The sequence below is a fragment of the Leopardus geoffroyi genome, chromosome C3, assembly GCF_018350155.1.
Source record: "Leopardus geoffroyi isolate Oge1 chromosome C3, O.geoffroyi_Oge1_pat1.0, whole genome shotgun sequence".
Classification (NCBI taxonomy): domain Eukaryota; kingdom Metazoa; phylum Chordata; class Mammalia; order Carnivora; family Felidae; genus Leopardus; species Leopardus geoffroyi.
Window position 1 is genome coordinate 79,758,457 of NC_059338.1, and position 17,346 is coordinate 79,775,802.

At 42.8% G+C, this 17,346-nt stretch overlaps 1 protein-coding gene across 4 annotated transcripts in view; it reads left to right on the plus strand.

Moving 5' to 3' along the window:
• DNAAF11 (dynein axonemal assembly factor 11) overlaps positions 1-17,346 on the plus strand; it is a 78,985-nt gene that overhangs the window by 19,388 nt on the left and 42,251 nt on the right. For all 4 annotated transcript variants that reach the window (XM_045453652.1, XM_045453651.1, XM_045453653.1 and 1 more), the window contains exons 4-6: positions 3,804-3,976; positions 7,173-7,375; positions 14,233-14,418. In XM_045453652.1, the coding sequence (XP_045309608.1) occupies positions 3,804-3,976; positions 7,173-7,375; positions 14,233-14,418 (562 nt within the window). The remainder of the gene's footprint in view (positions 1-3,803; positions 3,977-7,172; positions 7,376-14,232; positions 14,419-17,346) is intronic.

Genomic DNA, 17,346 nt, shown 5'->3' on the forward strand with positions numbered 1-17,346 from the left:
TAGGAGGACTTTACTTAGGGTGGTAGATTTTAGCCTGTTTGCCGCCCAGCGTAGAAATGGCTGTTTCAGTGGCTGTCAAGGTTACGTGCCGACAATGACCTAAGTGTTCATCATACGTTCTTAATGTTCATCCTCAAAACCTAAGCTGTCGTCACTGTCAAAGGCCCCAAAGCCATCATCAGTGCTGGAACTGGGGAGACTCTTTCCATCATGGGCATTTTTCTGCATGAGAACTGGAGCTGTCCTTCTCCCCCAGCTGCCACTCTACAGCCCCATTCCACGTTCTCATGGGAACAAGTGGAATGAAAAACTGGACTCTGTATGCGCGTTTTGTGGTAGTCAAATGTCAGTCTGTGATGGCAGAGAAGTAATTCAAACTGTCACTCTCAGTCGGCCTGTCCAAGGCTTGTTTTTGTTAAAGTATCTTAAAGGAAGCCGAGAGTTGTTTTCCGGTATGTTTTGCACATCCGCCACTAGAGGGCAGCATTGTCACTGTTGTCTGACTGAGTTTGGGGAGCTGTAGTCCACAGCCCACGCAGGCCTCTTCCTGGACGCTTCTCCCATGGGGGCGCCACCTTCCAGCTCTAAGAGGGAGGCAGTGGGCGCAGGGTAGTTTGAGGATATGTTTGGGGGGATGGGCAGTAGGAAGGGAGGATGCATCATATTGGCTGGCAAATGTACACTTTTTGTTTAATTTTAAAGGTTTGAGGTAAGAGGGGGGAAAGATGGATATACAGACTCAGCCCACCTACTTGAGTAAATTGCAGTATAATTTTAGACATAAGATGGATAGGGGCGCCTGGGTGGCTCAGCCGGTTAAACATCCGACTTCGCCCAGGTCATGATCTCACGGTCCATGAGTTCAAGTCCCGCATCAGGCTCTGTGCTGATGGCTCGGAGCCTGGAGCCCGCTTCAGATTCTGTGTCTCCCTCTCTCTCTGCCCCTCCCCACTCACGCTCTGTCTCTCTCTCTCTCTCTCTCCTTCAAAAATATATGTTAAAAAAATTTTTTTAAAAAAGATGGATATCCACTTGTTTATTTTTATGTTTTGCTGGATGGCAAGAGTTAGCTAGCATACCTCCCGCACCCCCCTCCATCGTGGATTCACCGGGATATAATAAATTGTCTTCTTTTTCCATCCCTCTTCCTTACCTTAACTTGGAAGGAGAGGTGGGGTTTCTAATAGTGTGAGCTTTCCCCCTTGGGAGATCAGTGTTGTCTCAATGACCTTCTCAGCCCCACGGGCCACTGACATGGATCTTCCAAGAACAGGAGAGATGGAGGGGAGGAATCAGTTAAAGGAAGGAGTACCTAACTTCAAAGAAGAGCCTTTCTCACGCCTGGCTAGTTCAGCAAGAATTGTTCATTAGAATGGCGGATGGGGTTTCATGTCTTATGGGTAGGCCAAGTAGAAAAACAATTAAGATTTATCACTTTGAAAACCATAATGAACATTTGGAGGGTCCTTCATGGAAACAATTACAATAAAATCAAATACATATACATTTTTGAACTTGTTGGGAGTCTTTGAAATGTCACTCTTTGTCTTCTTTTGGTCCATCCTTCCTGATTTCAAAATAGAAAGATGATTTAGGAAATATGCCATGTTGCATGCACAGGAGGATAAGAACCTGAACTGTACTGTTGGTCACAGGATTACAGTGGACAAGAAGTAGGTGGGACAATGTGGCCATTGAAATCTGTACGGCTTGGTGACTGATGTAATGGAGGGGTTAAGGGAACAACTTAGGTTAGCACTCAAGTTAACTCTGGCTTGACTCTTGGCCACAAACACATCTGATACCAAAATGGCAATGACGTTGACAGGATTTAGACATCAAGGAGGCAGGAAAGCTGTCTTGAGGAGTGGAGAGTGAGAGGAAAAATGGAGAATTCATTTTTAGACATATCGAATGGGATATGTCTTACAGGCATTTGGAAATAAGAGTATGACTTTCGGTTGGATGGTCAGATATAAAGTTATTGTTTGGGACTCATCAGAATTTGGGGTTGGTTAAACCAAGGAACGCAACTGTTGTCGTCAAGAGAGCCATGAGGAGAGAAAATACTGGGTCGAGGATGGAAATCTGGGCTCTATTACCATTGATGGAGTGGAAAAGTCTATAATGGGGATCAAGAGGAAGAAACTGCATCATAAAAGAGGACAAGGAGAGAGCAGTATCACTTTTTCCAAGACAGATGAAACATTTCAAAGAGAAGTCATGGTTGATCAAGAGATGCACTTGATGTGATAAGCAACAGGTGATGTATGGAATTGTTGAATCACTGTATTGCACACCTGAAACTATATAGCATGGTATGTCGACTAACTGCAATGAAAAACTTAGACGTAAACAAATAAATAAAGCTAAAAAGACAAAGAAAATCAATCTGTAAAAAATGTCTAAAGGAGAGAATTTGTGGTTAATCAGGCCACATCAGCAGACTTTTCTAGTGACATAATGAATTGAGGGGTCTGTTAATTTTGTCGGTACGAAGGTCCTTGGTCCCCTGTAGAGGAACAAACCCACTAGAATGTTGGGGATGGCAGCCAGGAACGGTGGGCTGAACAATGATGGGAATTGAAAAAGAAGAACCAGTACATATTGATTTCGGCTGGTTTATAATGTAATAATGGACACTGCCTCCTTCTGGTTCTGTCTCCTCTAGATTCACTTCTCGGTGCCTTTGCACCAAGTACCTTCTTTTCCTGGAATGCCCATCTTTTTCTCCTTTCCCTATATTAAACATACACTTGAGGTGAAACGCCATGGATTTTTTTTAACCACTTTATCCTGAAGACCTGGCTCATTAACTTGGTCACAGTGGGTACCCAGTAACTCCTGGATGAATGGACGGATGAATGAATGAATGGAGGGTGAGGTCCTACATCCATCTGGAAGCCCTGAGCTAGCACTGTCTCATTTGGAAGATTCTGGTTTGGGATATGACCAGATAGGAGGAAAACATGGAATTCTGGACGAGGCTGGGCTGGGACTTGAACCCCCATCTGCCTAATTCTCCAGGCTGCATTCCTAACTACCAAGCTCTCATGGAATCTGAGTGAAGGCTGTTGCTTCAGATCTCCGTAGCATCCGGCTGTCCCTCTAATGAAGGTAGATGGGGCCGATTTACGACAAGCTCCGCTTCAGCGACTACCCCTTTTTCTGTTACTCCCCTGAGGACCAAACTCTTCTTTACCTTTGTTGATACTTTCCGTGCCGTTCTCAGTGGCCTTGGAGCCATTCTGTGTCTTCGCTGTGACTTCGTGAACATTAATTCTGATGCCTGGGGTTTATGAACCGCCTTTTCCTTTTGGGGAACCCTCCCGCCACCATCACCCCTCATGGCGAGATGTGTCCCACCTACCTGGAAGAATTCTCAGACAGTTTGATGGTGTCCTCTCTAGAGGGATCTTCGTCCTGATGTCGGGTGCTCCCTGGCAGCAGCTGGTACTTGGCTTTCTTCACACCACATGGTGACCAAATGCACATGTTTACCAGCCCAGGACTCACAGATATGAGCAGGGAAAGTGATTTCCCCCCTGGCCTCGCAGATATGAGCAGGGAAAATGATTTCCCCTGGCCGCAGGGACAAAAGGGAAATGCAGATTGAGACAGGAGTTAGAGCTAACCCTTTGAGGTGCTGTTTCTGAACACCCACTTGGGTGATGCACTTAATCCGCGGACTTAAACTATTCCAACCGTTGTCTCTGCTATGAACTGTTACACACATTTTATTACCAGTGTGATTTTTTTTTTTTTTTTTTTTTGCTTTGTTTTCTTTCCACTCCTTTCAACAGGATGTGAAGGGCTGACAAAACTCGACCTGACCGTAAACTTCATTGGAGAACTGAGCAGCGTTAAAACGCTTGGGCACAATATCCACCTGAAGGAGCTCTTTCTCATGGGTAACCCGTGTGCTGACTTTGACGGCTACAGGCAGTTCGTGGTGGCCACACTACAGCAGTTAAAGGTACGCTTATTTTAATGATGCAGAAACCTCGGAAAAAGGAAAACAAGCAGGTGCAGTGATGCCTGATTCATTCGTGGCATTGTCGGGGAACGGGTAGTTTTAGAGGAGGGAAGATTCCAGAAAATCGAAACTAACCCTTCGACTTACCGACGCTTTAAAGTTGTTTTGATTGCTTGAATAAACTCCTGAAGAATCGATTAAATACATTTCTCCTTTCAGAACACAACAGAGCTTAACTGAAGCTGTTAACAGAGCTGTTTCTTTCTTTCTTTTTTTTTTAAGTGTATATATTTATTTTGAGAGAGACGGAGAGTGCACACGATTGGGCGGTGGGCATGGCTGAGAGAGAGAGGGAGAAAGAGAGAGAATCCCGACCAGGCTCCACACGGTCAGTGTGCAGTCTGATGCAGGGCTCAAACTCATGAACCGTGAGATCATGACCTGAGCTGAAACCGAGAGTCAGCTGCTTAACTGACTGAGCCCCCCGGGCGCCCCTAAACTGTTTGTTGAGGAATGCAAATTAGAGTCATGGAGGGCATTCATCATTACTAATAGCAGACTGAAAACTTAAGAGTTTTTGAGATTACTACAGCTACATACCTCTGTATTACACTGTTTTAAGCTACTGTGCTTTTATAATTATTTTCTTTTTATCAATGCTTTCTCTTAACACGTTCTCTGTGTTAGCGGTTCTCAAACTTTGCTATGCTTTGGAATACTTGGGTGGCGTTTGCTGGGCCCCACCCCAGAGTTTCTGATTTTTAGGTCTGATGTGGCACACAGGATTCTTTCTTTTTTCTTTTTTTTTCTTTTTTAACATTTATTTATTTTTGAGAGAGAGAGAGGGAGAGAGAGCACAAGCGGGGGAGGGGCAGAGAGAGAGGGAGACACAGAATCAGAAGCAGGCTCCAGGCTCTGAGCTGTCAGCGCAGAGCCGGACGCGGGACTCAAACCCACAAACTGCGAGATCATGACCTGAGCCAAAGTCGGAAGCCCCAACCGACTGAGCCACCCAGGCGCCCCGAGGATTCTTCACTTCTGATAACCTCCCAGCACTGATGCTTGCTGGTTCAGGGAACTCATCTGACAACCTCTACCCGATGTGGCTAATCTCTTATCTTGTATCTCCCCTAACCTAATATTTTTGGAACCTGGGGAAAAAACAGGTGGGTTCTAGAGAAATCCTATACCTGCTTACATTAAACTAGTAATGTTAACTTTCATGTAATTCCAAGAATGTCTGACCTGCGTGTGGCCCCACGCTTCTGCAAGAAAACGCACGGATGCACTGGCTTCACCATAGGCATTTTCTTCTATTCTCAGAGGACGTTTGTTTTTAGACTGCTGTGTCCTGCATAGTCGAGATTGCTGGAGTAACGGAGCACATTTCTTCTAATGTGAAATGTTTTTGATTAAGAGAATGAGTCACTCAGGTAATTGAATCCAGAACATATATTTAGAATAAAATGATAAATGAGCTCAAACATAACCCAAGCTGATCTTCATTATCCAGTGACGTACTAACAAAATGAACTGATGAGAACCAGAATATCACAGAAACAGGCCCTGCACAGAAACAGGCTCATAGCACTATGAGCCACATCCCTGGAAGGGTGCAGGGGCCAGCCCAGCCGAGCCCCGGGTTGCTGCTGTGGCGGTCAGGCTAGAAGCCTGTGACAGCTGTCGGGCACGTGCCCGACACCGGCAGCCCATCCACAACAGCCACATGGGTCCTTGTGGCCAAAGCGTATTTTAAATTCTTTTTCCAAATGTCAGCATTGTAATCTTGGTTTATGATTTTACCGATCCCGATAATTTGTTAGATTTCTATTTTACCCAAGCTTCGTGTGTTTTTCCTTGTGCATTAGTTTCCTGTTGCTGTGGTCGTGAATTACCACAAACGTGGTGGCTTAAGACAACACAGATGTTTGCCGCTACAGTCCCGGAGTCAGGAGTCTGATGTTCAGGTGTTGGCAAGGCTGCGTGCCTTGGGCCGCCCTTCCTCCAGGAGAACTCCTTTCCCCGCACGTTGAGCTTCCGGAGGCTGCCTGCATGTGTGAGCTTGTGGCCCTTGCCTCCAGCCTCAAAGCCGGCAGTGGTGGCTTCCTCTGATCTGTCCCCGATTCTGACCCTGCCACTTCTGCCTTCTTCTTTCCCTTATGAGGACCCTTGTGGTTCCACCGGGCCCATCCAGATAATCCAGGATGATCTCTCCATCTTAACACCCTTAACTTAATCACATCTACCAAGACCCTTTTGCCATGGTAGGTAACATTCACAGGGATGAGAAGGTGAACATTCTTGAGGGGCCTACCTTGCATTTCTAATGCCTTACCTCTTTTTATACAATGGGGCTGGGCAAAATACATAGGTGTTTTTAAACTAGTAGCTTTGAAACTTCACATTTTAATTGGTGTTTTTATTTTAGTATTTCAGCTTGGAAAATCACTTTGAAAATACCAGGTATAAACAGTGACCATAACAATTGACAACCTACTGGGTGCATCTTGTTGTCGAGGGTAGAAAATGGGCCCATTCGTATTGGAGCCCAACTCTGTCTAATATACAAGAGCCCCTTTTGTAGAGAGCATTTCGAGGTGGCACCGTTATACTTTGGAGCTGTGGTCTGACCTGAAGCTTTGATGTTCTTTATATAGTGAGCAGGTATAAAATCAATAGATTTTGAGAGCTTGTCACCAATAATTGGTTTCAACAGACAACATACTTATTATTTGACCCATAAAGATACTCTGTAACTCTGTTAATTATATGAAATAGACATTGATTTAGATCAAAGTTTCTGATGTTTCCCATTCATTACTTTGCTTTTAATTCCATATCACCAAGGTGCATTATTTGTTATTTCTAAATTTACAGTATTCCAGTCAAAGTCAACGTGATTCAAATGGTGACTTTTTTTTTTTTTTTAATTTTTTTTTTTTTCAACGTTTATTTATTTTTGGGACAGAGAGAGACAGAGCATGAACGGGGGAGGGGCAGAGAGAGAGGGAGACACAGAATCGGAAACAGGCTCCAGGCTCTGAGCCATCAGCCCAGGGCCTGACGCGGGGCTCGAACTCCCGGACCGCGAGATCGTGACCTGGCTGAAGTCGGACGCTTAACCGACTGCGCCACCCAGGCGCCCCAAATGGTGACTTTTGAATAACTACACCACGCTGGTTGTTTTTTATTCAAGTGGTTGGACGGTAAAGAAATCGAGCGTTCAGAAAGGATTCAGGCCTTGCAGAACTTTCCAGTAATTGAACAACAAATCAGAGAGCAAGAGGAAGCTTACTGCCTCAAACGGGCCAAAGACAAGGAAGAGGCTCAGAGGAAACTTCGAGAAGAGGATGAAAATGAGGCCAAGGAGAGAAGTCACTCAGTCTTCGAGGGACAGAGGTACGCAGACATCAGTGCCACTCTGTGCGCAAATTACAAGGGTTTACTTCCTACTTAACTTCAGTTAAAAGCAGCTTTTCTCTTCCCAAAGTGTTCACAGTATCATATTTCAGGTGATCGATTTGGAGAATAAATTGTGATGTGACTTTGGGGGGAAGGGTATGAACACCTCATTGTTTGTGACAATTCTCTGAGGCTTTCCTTCCTTCCCAAATTTCCTTTGCATCTAAAATTAGCCTCAGACAAATCTCTATAAGATGCACAGGAAAGATGAGTTAACGGGTATTTCAGAAAAGTTAAATGTAAATCGCATTATTATAAATCAAACAATTTTGATTGCATCATAAATATTCTGTTTTGTGAATTATATAATGAATACATTTTAATGTGATTAATAAGCCTCTAAATTGGTCTTTTGTTTACAAGCCAGAATTTTTCACACTTGTTTATTTTAAGTGAATTACAGCCACAGTCAGTTGATTTGATTCCATATGGTGAAAGCTTTAAATAGTTTGAAAACAGAATCTCTTAATCTTGAGAAAATAATAATTATATTTCAGACATGCATAAATATTTAAAAAATCAATAGACACAATAGTTCCACCCAGACTTAATAAATATCAGTAGTTTTCATTTATGCTCTGTATCTTTTTAAAAACGATAAAAAGAGGGGCGCCTGGGTGGCGCAGTCAGTTAAGCGTCCGACTTCAGCCAGGTCACGATCTCGCGGTCCGTGAGTTCGAGCCCCGCGTCGGGCTCTGGGCTGATGGCTCAGAGCCTGGAGCCTGTTTCCGATTCTGTGTCTCCCTCTCTCTCTGACCCTCCCCCATTCATGCTCTGTCTCTCTCTGTCCCAAAAATAAATAAACGTTGAAAAAAAAATAAAAATAAATAAATGAAAACGATAAAAAGATACAACATCACTGAGAGTCTATCCCCTGCTTTCCTCTTCAGTGGGTCCGCCATCCTGAAAGTTAAGTGTGTATTTGGTATATGTGATCCCATCCATATTTTAGATATATTTGTGATATAATTATGCCTCCTTGAACAAGAGTGGCTGTGTGTGTGCGTGTGTGTGCGTTTAGCACAAACAATATCTTTCTACAACTTTGCTTTATATTCAATGTTATGTTGCTGAGATTTTTGCGTATAAAGACAGGTGGAACTAGTTCATTCATTCTGACTCTGTAATAACATATTCCATTGGATGAACAAATCACAGATTATCCCAGAGGTGATGTTCAAAATATTTAACAGCTAGTGACTCATTGGCCCTGACCAATCAGATGTGCACCAGCTCTAACAACCTACACGGCCCTCAGAGCTGGGGTCAGCTGCAGACCAGCCCAGGTGCGGACTCCCCTCATTGGGTGGCCACCTGGGGTGTTTCCCATCTTCTATTTCTTTCAGACAACATTGCTCATGTCTCCTTATGAAGGTATGAAAGTTTCTCTAGAGCGTTCAGCAGTGACATTGCCACATCATTAATTAGGAACATTTTTCAACCTAATAGTCGTTGCCCAATTGTTTTCTAAAGTGCATTAATTTATACTCCTATATCAACAGTATAGGAGAGTTCCTAATCTTTGCCAATATTAGACAATATGATATTTAAAAACACTTTTTTTCATGTTTATTTATTATTGAGAGACAGAGACAGAGCGTGAGCAGGGGAGGGGCAGAGAGAGGAGACACAGAATCCGAAGCAGGCTCCAGGCTCTGAGCTGTTAGCACAGAGCCCGACATAGGGCTCGAACTCACAAACTGCGAGATCATTCCCTGAGCTGAAGTCGGACGCTTAACCGACTGAGCCACCCAAGCACCCCAGGATAATATGATATTTTAAAACATGGACCAATCAAGTTGTTTGTTAAGTAACACCTAATATTTAATTTGTATTCCTAGAATTACCGGTGAGTTTCAGTATCTTAAGTGTCTTCTTATATTTGTATTGGCTATTCATATACTCTTCAGGCCCTCTGCCTACCTTAAATAAGTTGTTAAGTTTTTTTCTTATTGACTTACAGTTATTTCATATTCTAGATGCGGATTCTTTAGTGTTATGTGCTTTGCAAATATCTTTTTCCAGCCTTTGACTTATCTTTAATTTTAATAAGTGCTTCTGCTTTATAGAATTAAAAAACAGTAATATAGTCAAGTTTGTTTTTGTATTTTTTGGTCTCACTTATGAAATTTTTCATTTAGGAAACGTTTCATTACTCCAGTGTCCTATCTGTCTGTGTGGAATTAAGCTGTGACTACAGTGGGTAGTAGGGTACCTGTCATTTCCCATATGGGTAGCTAATTGTCTGCTCCATTATTAAGGTGCTATTCTCCTGATCTGTAACACCACCCTTCCCATATACCCTTTACACGCGTACTCGTGTGTCCATTTCTGGGCTCCCTGGACTGCTCCGTGGATGTACCTTCATGTGGTTTTAATCTGTAGTTTTATGGTAAATCTTGATATTTGGTAGGAGGTATTCCCATGTTTCAGATTTATCTCGGCTGTTCTTAGCTCTTTACTTTTCTGTTAGGAGTTTACAATCTGCTATTCAAATTCCCTAAAAAATCCCTAGTGTAATTTTGATTGAAATTGCATTCAATTTATATGTTAATTAGGAGAAAGTTGACATCTTCATGACTTTGATTCTTTCCTTGCTGAACTGTGGAATAGCTTTCTCTATTTATTTAGACCTTCTTCTGAGTCCTTCAATAAGGTTCTATAATTTTTCTCTATAAAGGTTTTCTTTTATTAGATTTATCTCTAAGTATCTTGTATAATGGCATTTTTAAAATACCCTTGTAATTGGTTCTTGCTGTTGGATAAAGAGGCGAATATACTGGTATCGTATTAAGCAATCTTGCTGACCTTTTTAAAAAGGTGCCGTAGTCTGTAGATGATCCTGTGTTTTTTCTTTTTTTTTTTTTTTTAATGTTTATTTATTTTTGAGAGAGACAGAGACAGAATGCGAGTGGGTTAGGGGCAGAGAGAGAGGGAGACACAGAATTCAAAGCAGGCTCCAGGTTCCGAGCTGTCAGCACAGAGCCTGACGCGGGGCTCGAACTCACGAGCTGTGAGTTCATGACCTGAACCGAAGTCAGTCGCTCAACCCACTGAGCCACCCAGGCGCCCCTGATCCTGTGTTTTCTATGTGGAAAAACACTTTTTTAAAAAAAAATAAATGGCAACTTTAAAGAATTTCCAATCCTTAGGCCTCTGCTTTGTAATTTTCTTTATGGTGGCTGCTAAGGCCCCAGTAGAGGGCGAAATGGCAGCAGTAAGAGTGAGAATCTGTATCTGGTTCTGACTTTAAAAGGAAGGTTTCCAATTTCTCATCAGTAAGTAACGCATTTGCTGTGGGGTCTTGGTAGAGTTAAGTGAATTTCCTTTGATTCCAAGTTGATGAAGAGCTCTTATCATCACAGATGCTGGATCTTATGAAAAGCTTTCTTTTTTTTTTTTTTTTTTTGGCATCTATTGAGATAATCATGTTTGTCTATTAATGTGTTGAGTCACATTAATATATTTCCCAATATTAAGCCATCCTTGAATTTCCAGAAGAAACTCACTTTGTGATATATTTGTAATAGATTTCTGCATTCGTTTTTCTAATATTTTATTTATAATATTTAAACCTACGTTCATGAGTTTATGCTGTAATATTCTTTTTTCACTGCATTTTTCCCAGTGTTTTGCGTCAGTTATAACAGGCACATAAAATGTGTTGGGGATCATCTATTCTTGCTTCATACAAGTTGACAAATGTTGACGGCGGGCTGTTGCTTGCATGGAGTAGAAGCACATGGCTGGGTTGGTTTCTTGCCCTATTACTTCTCCACAGGACTGACTGGTCCTTCCGTTCCTCCCATGACTGCATTCAGCCTATTTGCACAGACACCCAGACATTCTGGCGGACGGTCATCAAAATAGTGAATCATCCGCTTAGTTAGAAAGGAGTAGGGAGCCACTCCCTTTTAACGCTGCAAGAAGAAATGCCATAAAGATGTAGGGGGCGACTGCAAGAAGGGGAGACAGTCATCTAACCCCTTGACTAGAGGCAGCCTGCTTCCAGCCTGGAGACTTGAAATGATGGGATGTGTCCTGGAATAGCCTAGAGCAGGAGTGTCAGGAGAGTGGGCGTCAACGGAATCAACTCACGCCTCACGCATCTGTCGTGTCGAGGATTTGGGAATACCCCGTGGGCCAAGTACACATGGTAGAAGGAACTGCACTTGGCTCTCTTTGAAAGGATACTGTCCAAGTGAGTAGCGGCAGTGAGGGACCGTGGGGTGGACTGTCAGTGGCCCAAGCTGAGTTGTCATAAATGACCAGCTGGGTAGTATGTTGGTCGCTTTGATAGGGAACAGTGTACTTGGAAGGCCATTGTAATGTCTCTGAGAACCAGTAAATGTGCTCAGAAGACAAAACTGGTCACTGGGCATCGGCCCTAGAAAGGGAGCCAGGTGCCAAGGTGTAAGAGCATCAGTGTCAGATGAGATGTTTGCCTCCTTCTCCCCATCCATTGTCCCGGGCCCAAATTTCTGAAGTCGGGGGACCCGAAGAAGCCAGCGAGGTGGGATACAGAGGTAAGGAGTAGATGAGCAAAGGGGGGTTGGCGTAGCCCGTGCCCCTCTCCTCGTGCACAGCCCAGTCGTGAGCTAGGTGAGGGGTGAGGGGTTTGGAGAGGGAGGGCAAGGGCTTCGATTTGGATGTAAGTGAAGTTTTGTTTAAACTGTAGGCCTTTGGGTGGCTCAGTCGGTTGAGCATCAGACTCTTGATTTCAGCTCAGGTCACGATCCCGGGGTGTGGGATGTCGGGCTCTGCGTTGAGTGTGGAGCCTGCTTGGGATTCTCCCTCTCCCTCCCTCTCTCCCTCTCCTCTCTACCCCACTCACTCCCTCTCTGTCTAAAATAAAATAAATTAAATTAAATTGTAGGCCTCTAATTCCCGAAAGTGAGTGTTAGCAGAGATGGGACTCTTCTAAACAGGACCATAGGGCTGTGGGATGTGCTCACGAGTGGGAAGAGAGTTCTGAGAGCACAGATGTGAAGGAAGTGGCTGAAGAGCCCATTGTTTGTTTGTATCCTGATGAGATCAGTCTGTTTTGTCTCCTGGCTGCTCACATTTCCATGCATTTTGCCTTCGGAGACTTAAGTTATTTAGCTGATATTTCTATAGTTTTTCTTAAGTGCAATGATGTTTATGTGTATTATTATCTTTTTACATTTTACAAAATAGAAAAGTGAACCAATTAGTCACTTTCCAGCAAAAAACAATCCTTTTAATTTTTTTTTAAATGTTTATTTTTGAGAGAGACAGAGTGTGAGTGGAGGAGGGGCAGAGGGGCAGAACGAGAGGGAGACACAGAATCCGAAGCAGGCTCCAGGCTCTGAGCTGTCAGCACAGAGCCCGGCGTGGGGCTCAAACCCACAAATCGCAAGATCATTACCTGAACCGAAGTCAGACACTTAACAGACTGAGCCACCCAGGCGCCCCCAAAAACAAATTCTTCTTTTTTTTTTAAACAAATTCTTTTAACTGGAAATGGAACCAATTATTTCAGTGATGATTACCTAGGATGTGATAGGATATTATAAATCCCCTTAATAGATTGCCTTTTCAACACCATAGAGAACTGTAGCTATATGGCAAAGTATTCATTTTCAGAAGTTTGCATTATTTTGCTTATTAAACTAGTTACATTTTGTAATATGCAAAAAAATGTCAGCAGATATTATTCTCTGTTCTATTTATATTGTTTAAACCTCACGCTCTAGTACTTTTGGTTTATCCCTTCAAAAAGCATCTTATCTGAAGGTCAACTAAATGAGCCTTTTGTGTTATCTCGTTTCAGTAACGATAACAAAACATAACATTCAGTGAGCGCTTCCTGCTTGCCATGCTTGGTACTCAAGGCTTCATGTGGATTTTTTCATGCAATGTTATTTCGAAATAGAGTGTATGTTGCAGGGAGAGGTGAGGAACACTGTTCCCCAGTGCTTACTATGTGAACGGTGTCATTTTTGCTAGAGTAGGATCTCCTGAAAGGACTGTCATTGTCTGTCTTGCCTAGGCTTGGATCTCTGGTGCCGGGCACAGAGGAGATGCTCAAGAAATATTTCTCGAATCCACGTTGAATGACTGTTGAATATCTCATATACCCGTTTGATGTCAGAGACACCATAGAACTCTTTGACAACCCATAAAACATGAATAAAAAAAAGAGCACACAGCACTGTTCCTATACAAAGCTATGAAATCAGAAGTTGTCCATAAAAGACCATACCACGAATCTCATATATCCCACTGGAGAATTTTGGAGAGAGGGCATCATTAAAGAACCTGGAACTAATATGATGTAATTTGCCTGTTGACAAGACTCCTCTGGGAGCAGTGTGGAGGCAGGAATTGAGGAGTCCCAGCCTGGAAGTGGGGTGCCTGGGAAGGCCCAGTGGTCCCTGAGTTTGATCATCAGAACCTCTTGCAAGCTGTCATAAAACACAGATTCCTGGGCCCAACCCCACATCTATTGAGTAGACTTTCTGGTGGGAGGTCGAGGCATCTGTGCCCTTCACACGGCTCCACAGGTGACTCACATCCCACCAGCCTGGGAGCTTCTCTTCCGATCACTGCACTATGCCCCATGTTAGATGATGAGGGCCTGTCCCATTTGGGACAGTACGTTCATCCAGCATGGCTTACGTTGGCTCTCTTTCAGATGTGTTTTGTCACTCAAAGGTACGAAGACAACACAAGAAAAATGTGTAAGAGATTGAAGGGGCGGCATTTAGGATGAAACTCAGACATCCAGTCCTGGTCTCACATGCTCTGTGTGTCTGTTTGTTCTTTCCTAGCCCGTTTTCAGTAGAGCACAAAGACCATGTCCAGGAAGGACAAGAAGGGGAATACAACCAAAAGAAATTCAAGGACAATGAGGATGACCTGGAATTCTGGAACAAGCCCTCTTTGTTTACTCCTGAATCTAGATTGGAAACACTTAGGCATATGGAAAAACAACGGAAAGACCAGGAAAAATTAAGGTATTCCACAGTGAGGCAATGCCCTGCTATGGACTGTATTTTCTTGATTGCACAGGGTTTACTCCTTCTCTGTGTTCAATCTTTGTTAGCCATCACTTAATTGACTTGGCTTCTAAGTTCAGTTTCCTGTTGAATTGTGTCTACTGACATTTGTTAATATCAAACTGCCTTCTTTAGGATGTCATTGAATTATGGCATTTTACGTAGGGTCTTGTTTGGATGTCTTTAATTTTTTTTCTGTTTTTTTCTCCTTGTTGATACCTTTATTTTATTTTTATTATTATTACTTTTTTAAAATTTTTTTTAAGTTTTTTTTTTTTAATTTTTCTAATGTTTATTTATTCTTGAGACAGAGACAGAACGCGAACAGGGGAGGGGCAGAGAGAGAGGGAGACACAGAATCTGAAACAGGCTCCGGGCTCTGAGCTGTCAGCACAGAGCCCGATGCGGGGCTCGAACCCACGAACTGTGAGATCATGACCTGAGCCGAAGTCGGACGCTCAACCGACTGAGCCACCCAGTGCCCCTATTATTATTATTTTTTAAATTTACATCCAAATTAGTTGCATCTAGTGCAACAGTGATTTCAGGAGTAGATTCTTTAGTGCCCCCTACCCATTTAGCCCATCCCCCCTCCCACAACCCCTCCAGCAACCCTCAGTTTGTTCTCCATATTTATGAGTCTCTTCTGTTTTGTCCCCCTCCCTGTTTTCATATTATTTTCGTTTCCCTTCCCTTATGTTCATCTGTTTTGTCTCGTAAAGTCCTCATATGAGTGAAGTCATATGATTTTTGTCTTTCTCTGACTAATTTCACTTAGCATAATACCCTCCAGTTCCATCCACGTAGTTGCAAATGGCAAGATTTCATTCTTTTTGATTGCCGAGTAATACTCCATTGTATATATAAACCACATCTTCTCTATCCATTCATCCATCGATGGACATTTGGGCTGTTTCCATCCTTTGGCTATTGTTGATAGTGCTGCTGGATGTCTTTAATTTTTTTTTTTTTTTTTTAACAACTTTCAACGAATCAAGCAGTAGGGATGTCCCGGGTTAGAGATACTGATTATCATGGCACCGAGGAAAAGGCCACTTTGCGGGACGAATAAGTTCCGTTGTGTCTCATAATTTGCAAAATTAGAAAGCAGTCTTATGAGGCATTGTTTTCCTAGTACAACCCTCTTGGACATCCAACAGCACGCTTTCACTTCTGAAACTGTTTTGATCGAACTTGACGATTTGTTAGAAGCTCGAACGCTTATGCTCTGATTGTCAGGGAAGCTTTTTAAAAGCTCGACTCGGTGTCATTCCATTTCATGTCATCGCTCAAATCTAGTACGTAAAATGTATCACTTACGGAAATGCTTACAATTCGTGTGCTTGGGGATGGGATCACTTAGCTCTGAAATACCGTCGTCTGCACGGCAGTTACAGGCGCGAAGCCCAGTGTCTTTCCCTGTGATTGTCACCTGCGAGCAAGAAACTGAAAGAGTGAACACAACCATTAGCAATCTCTGCTGCTTTCATACAATTTTATTCAGTAGCTAGATAGGGAGGTACAAAAACGAGAATTGAATTTTATCCAAAATGCTTGTTTGTGAAATTTGGCGGTCTGTATACGGTGAGGCCACCCAGTGCTGTGGGAAGAGCATCAGAAAACATCAGAAAATGTGGGTCCATGTGGCGACTCTGCTGCTTACTCTCTGTGCGATGCTGGCAAATACCCAACTTCTCCTCAACTCCTTCCTCGTCTGTTAAACTGGGATTCTCTCCCTGCCTTCCCTACTCCACAGTGTGGTTGAGAGAATCATAGGAGCCAATCAATGTAAAAGTGGTCTGCAGACTTAAGAACCTTCTGCAATGGAAATTCTACACGTTTTTATATAATGTGTATTGTATTTCCAACATATATACACATATACACCCATGTATATGCAATATATCTATATACGTATGCATGCCTGAAATGTATACATAGTACAGTATATTGTATAATACATTGTATTGAGCCTGAAACCAGGAAAAAAAAATTCCTCTCCCTGATAGCCTAAAAAAAAAAAAAAAATACAGCTGGGTTGGATAGAAGACCAAGCCACTCTGTGCAAGTACACAGTGGTGTTCCCAGTCCCATGGGTCCCTGTGATGCTTGCCTCTTCTGGAGGATGCCCCTGGATTGTCCTCATCATGGAGACTAATGTGGTACATGGACACATTAACTTACCTGGACCAGGAGAACCAGCTTAAAATGCAGCAAAGTGTGAATAAATGTACATTTGCATATACAGTTCACTATCCAAAATCGTGATTAAAAGAATGGAAATCCAAGGCAAAGACTTGCCTATAGTTCTGTCATCTACACACATTCCCCCATGTGGTTTCGTGGAGCTTGTCCATACAGGCTTTTTTAGGTTTTTATAGATCTTCAGTGATGTTTAAATAGCTAGGACTACGCTCTACATTTTTCATATTATCTCATGAGCCTTTCCTATCTGCACTGTTTCTTTTCCTCCATCAACATTTTCTATCACTTTTTAGACCAGTGAGGTAAAGAGCAGACACGTGTTTTTAACAACCGCAAAATATTTCATAGCATGAATATAGTTAGGCCACTGACTCCTCCGTTGATGGGTTTTCCTCATAGCTCCAGAGTTTTGCCACTATGAGTAATTCTGTGATAGACATTTGTTTATGTAGAATCTCATGTACTGGTATTTTTATTTCTATAGAGTCGAATCTACTTGGCATTTTAAAAATTATAATTTTTTTCAAAGTTCATTTATTTGTTTTGGGAGAGAGGGGGGCAGGGAGAGAGAGAGAGAGAGAGAGAGAGAAAATCCCAAGCAGGCTCTGCTGACAGCCACGAAGGGTTCAATCTCATGAACCATGAGACCATGACATGAGCCAAAGTCAACAGTCAGATGCT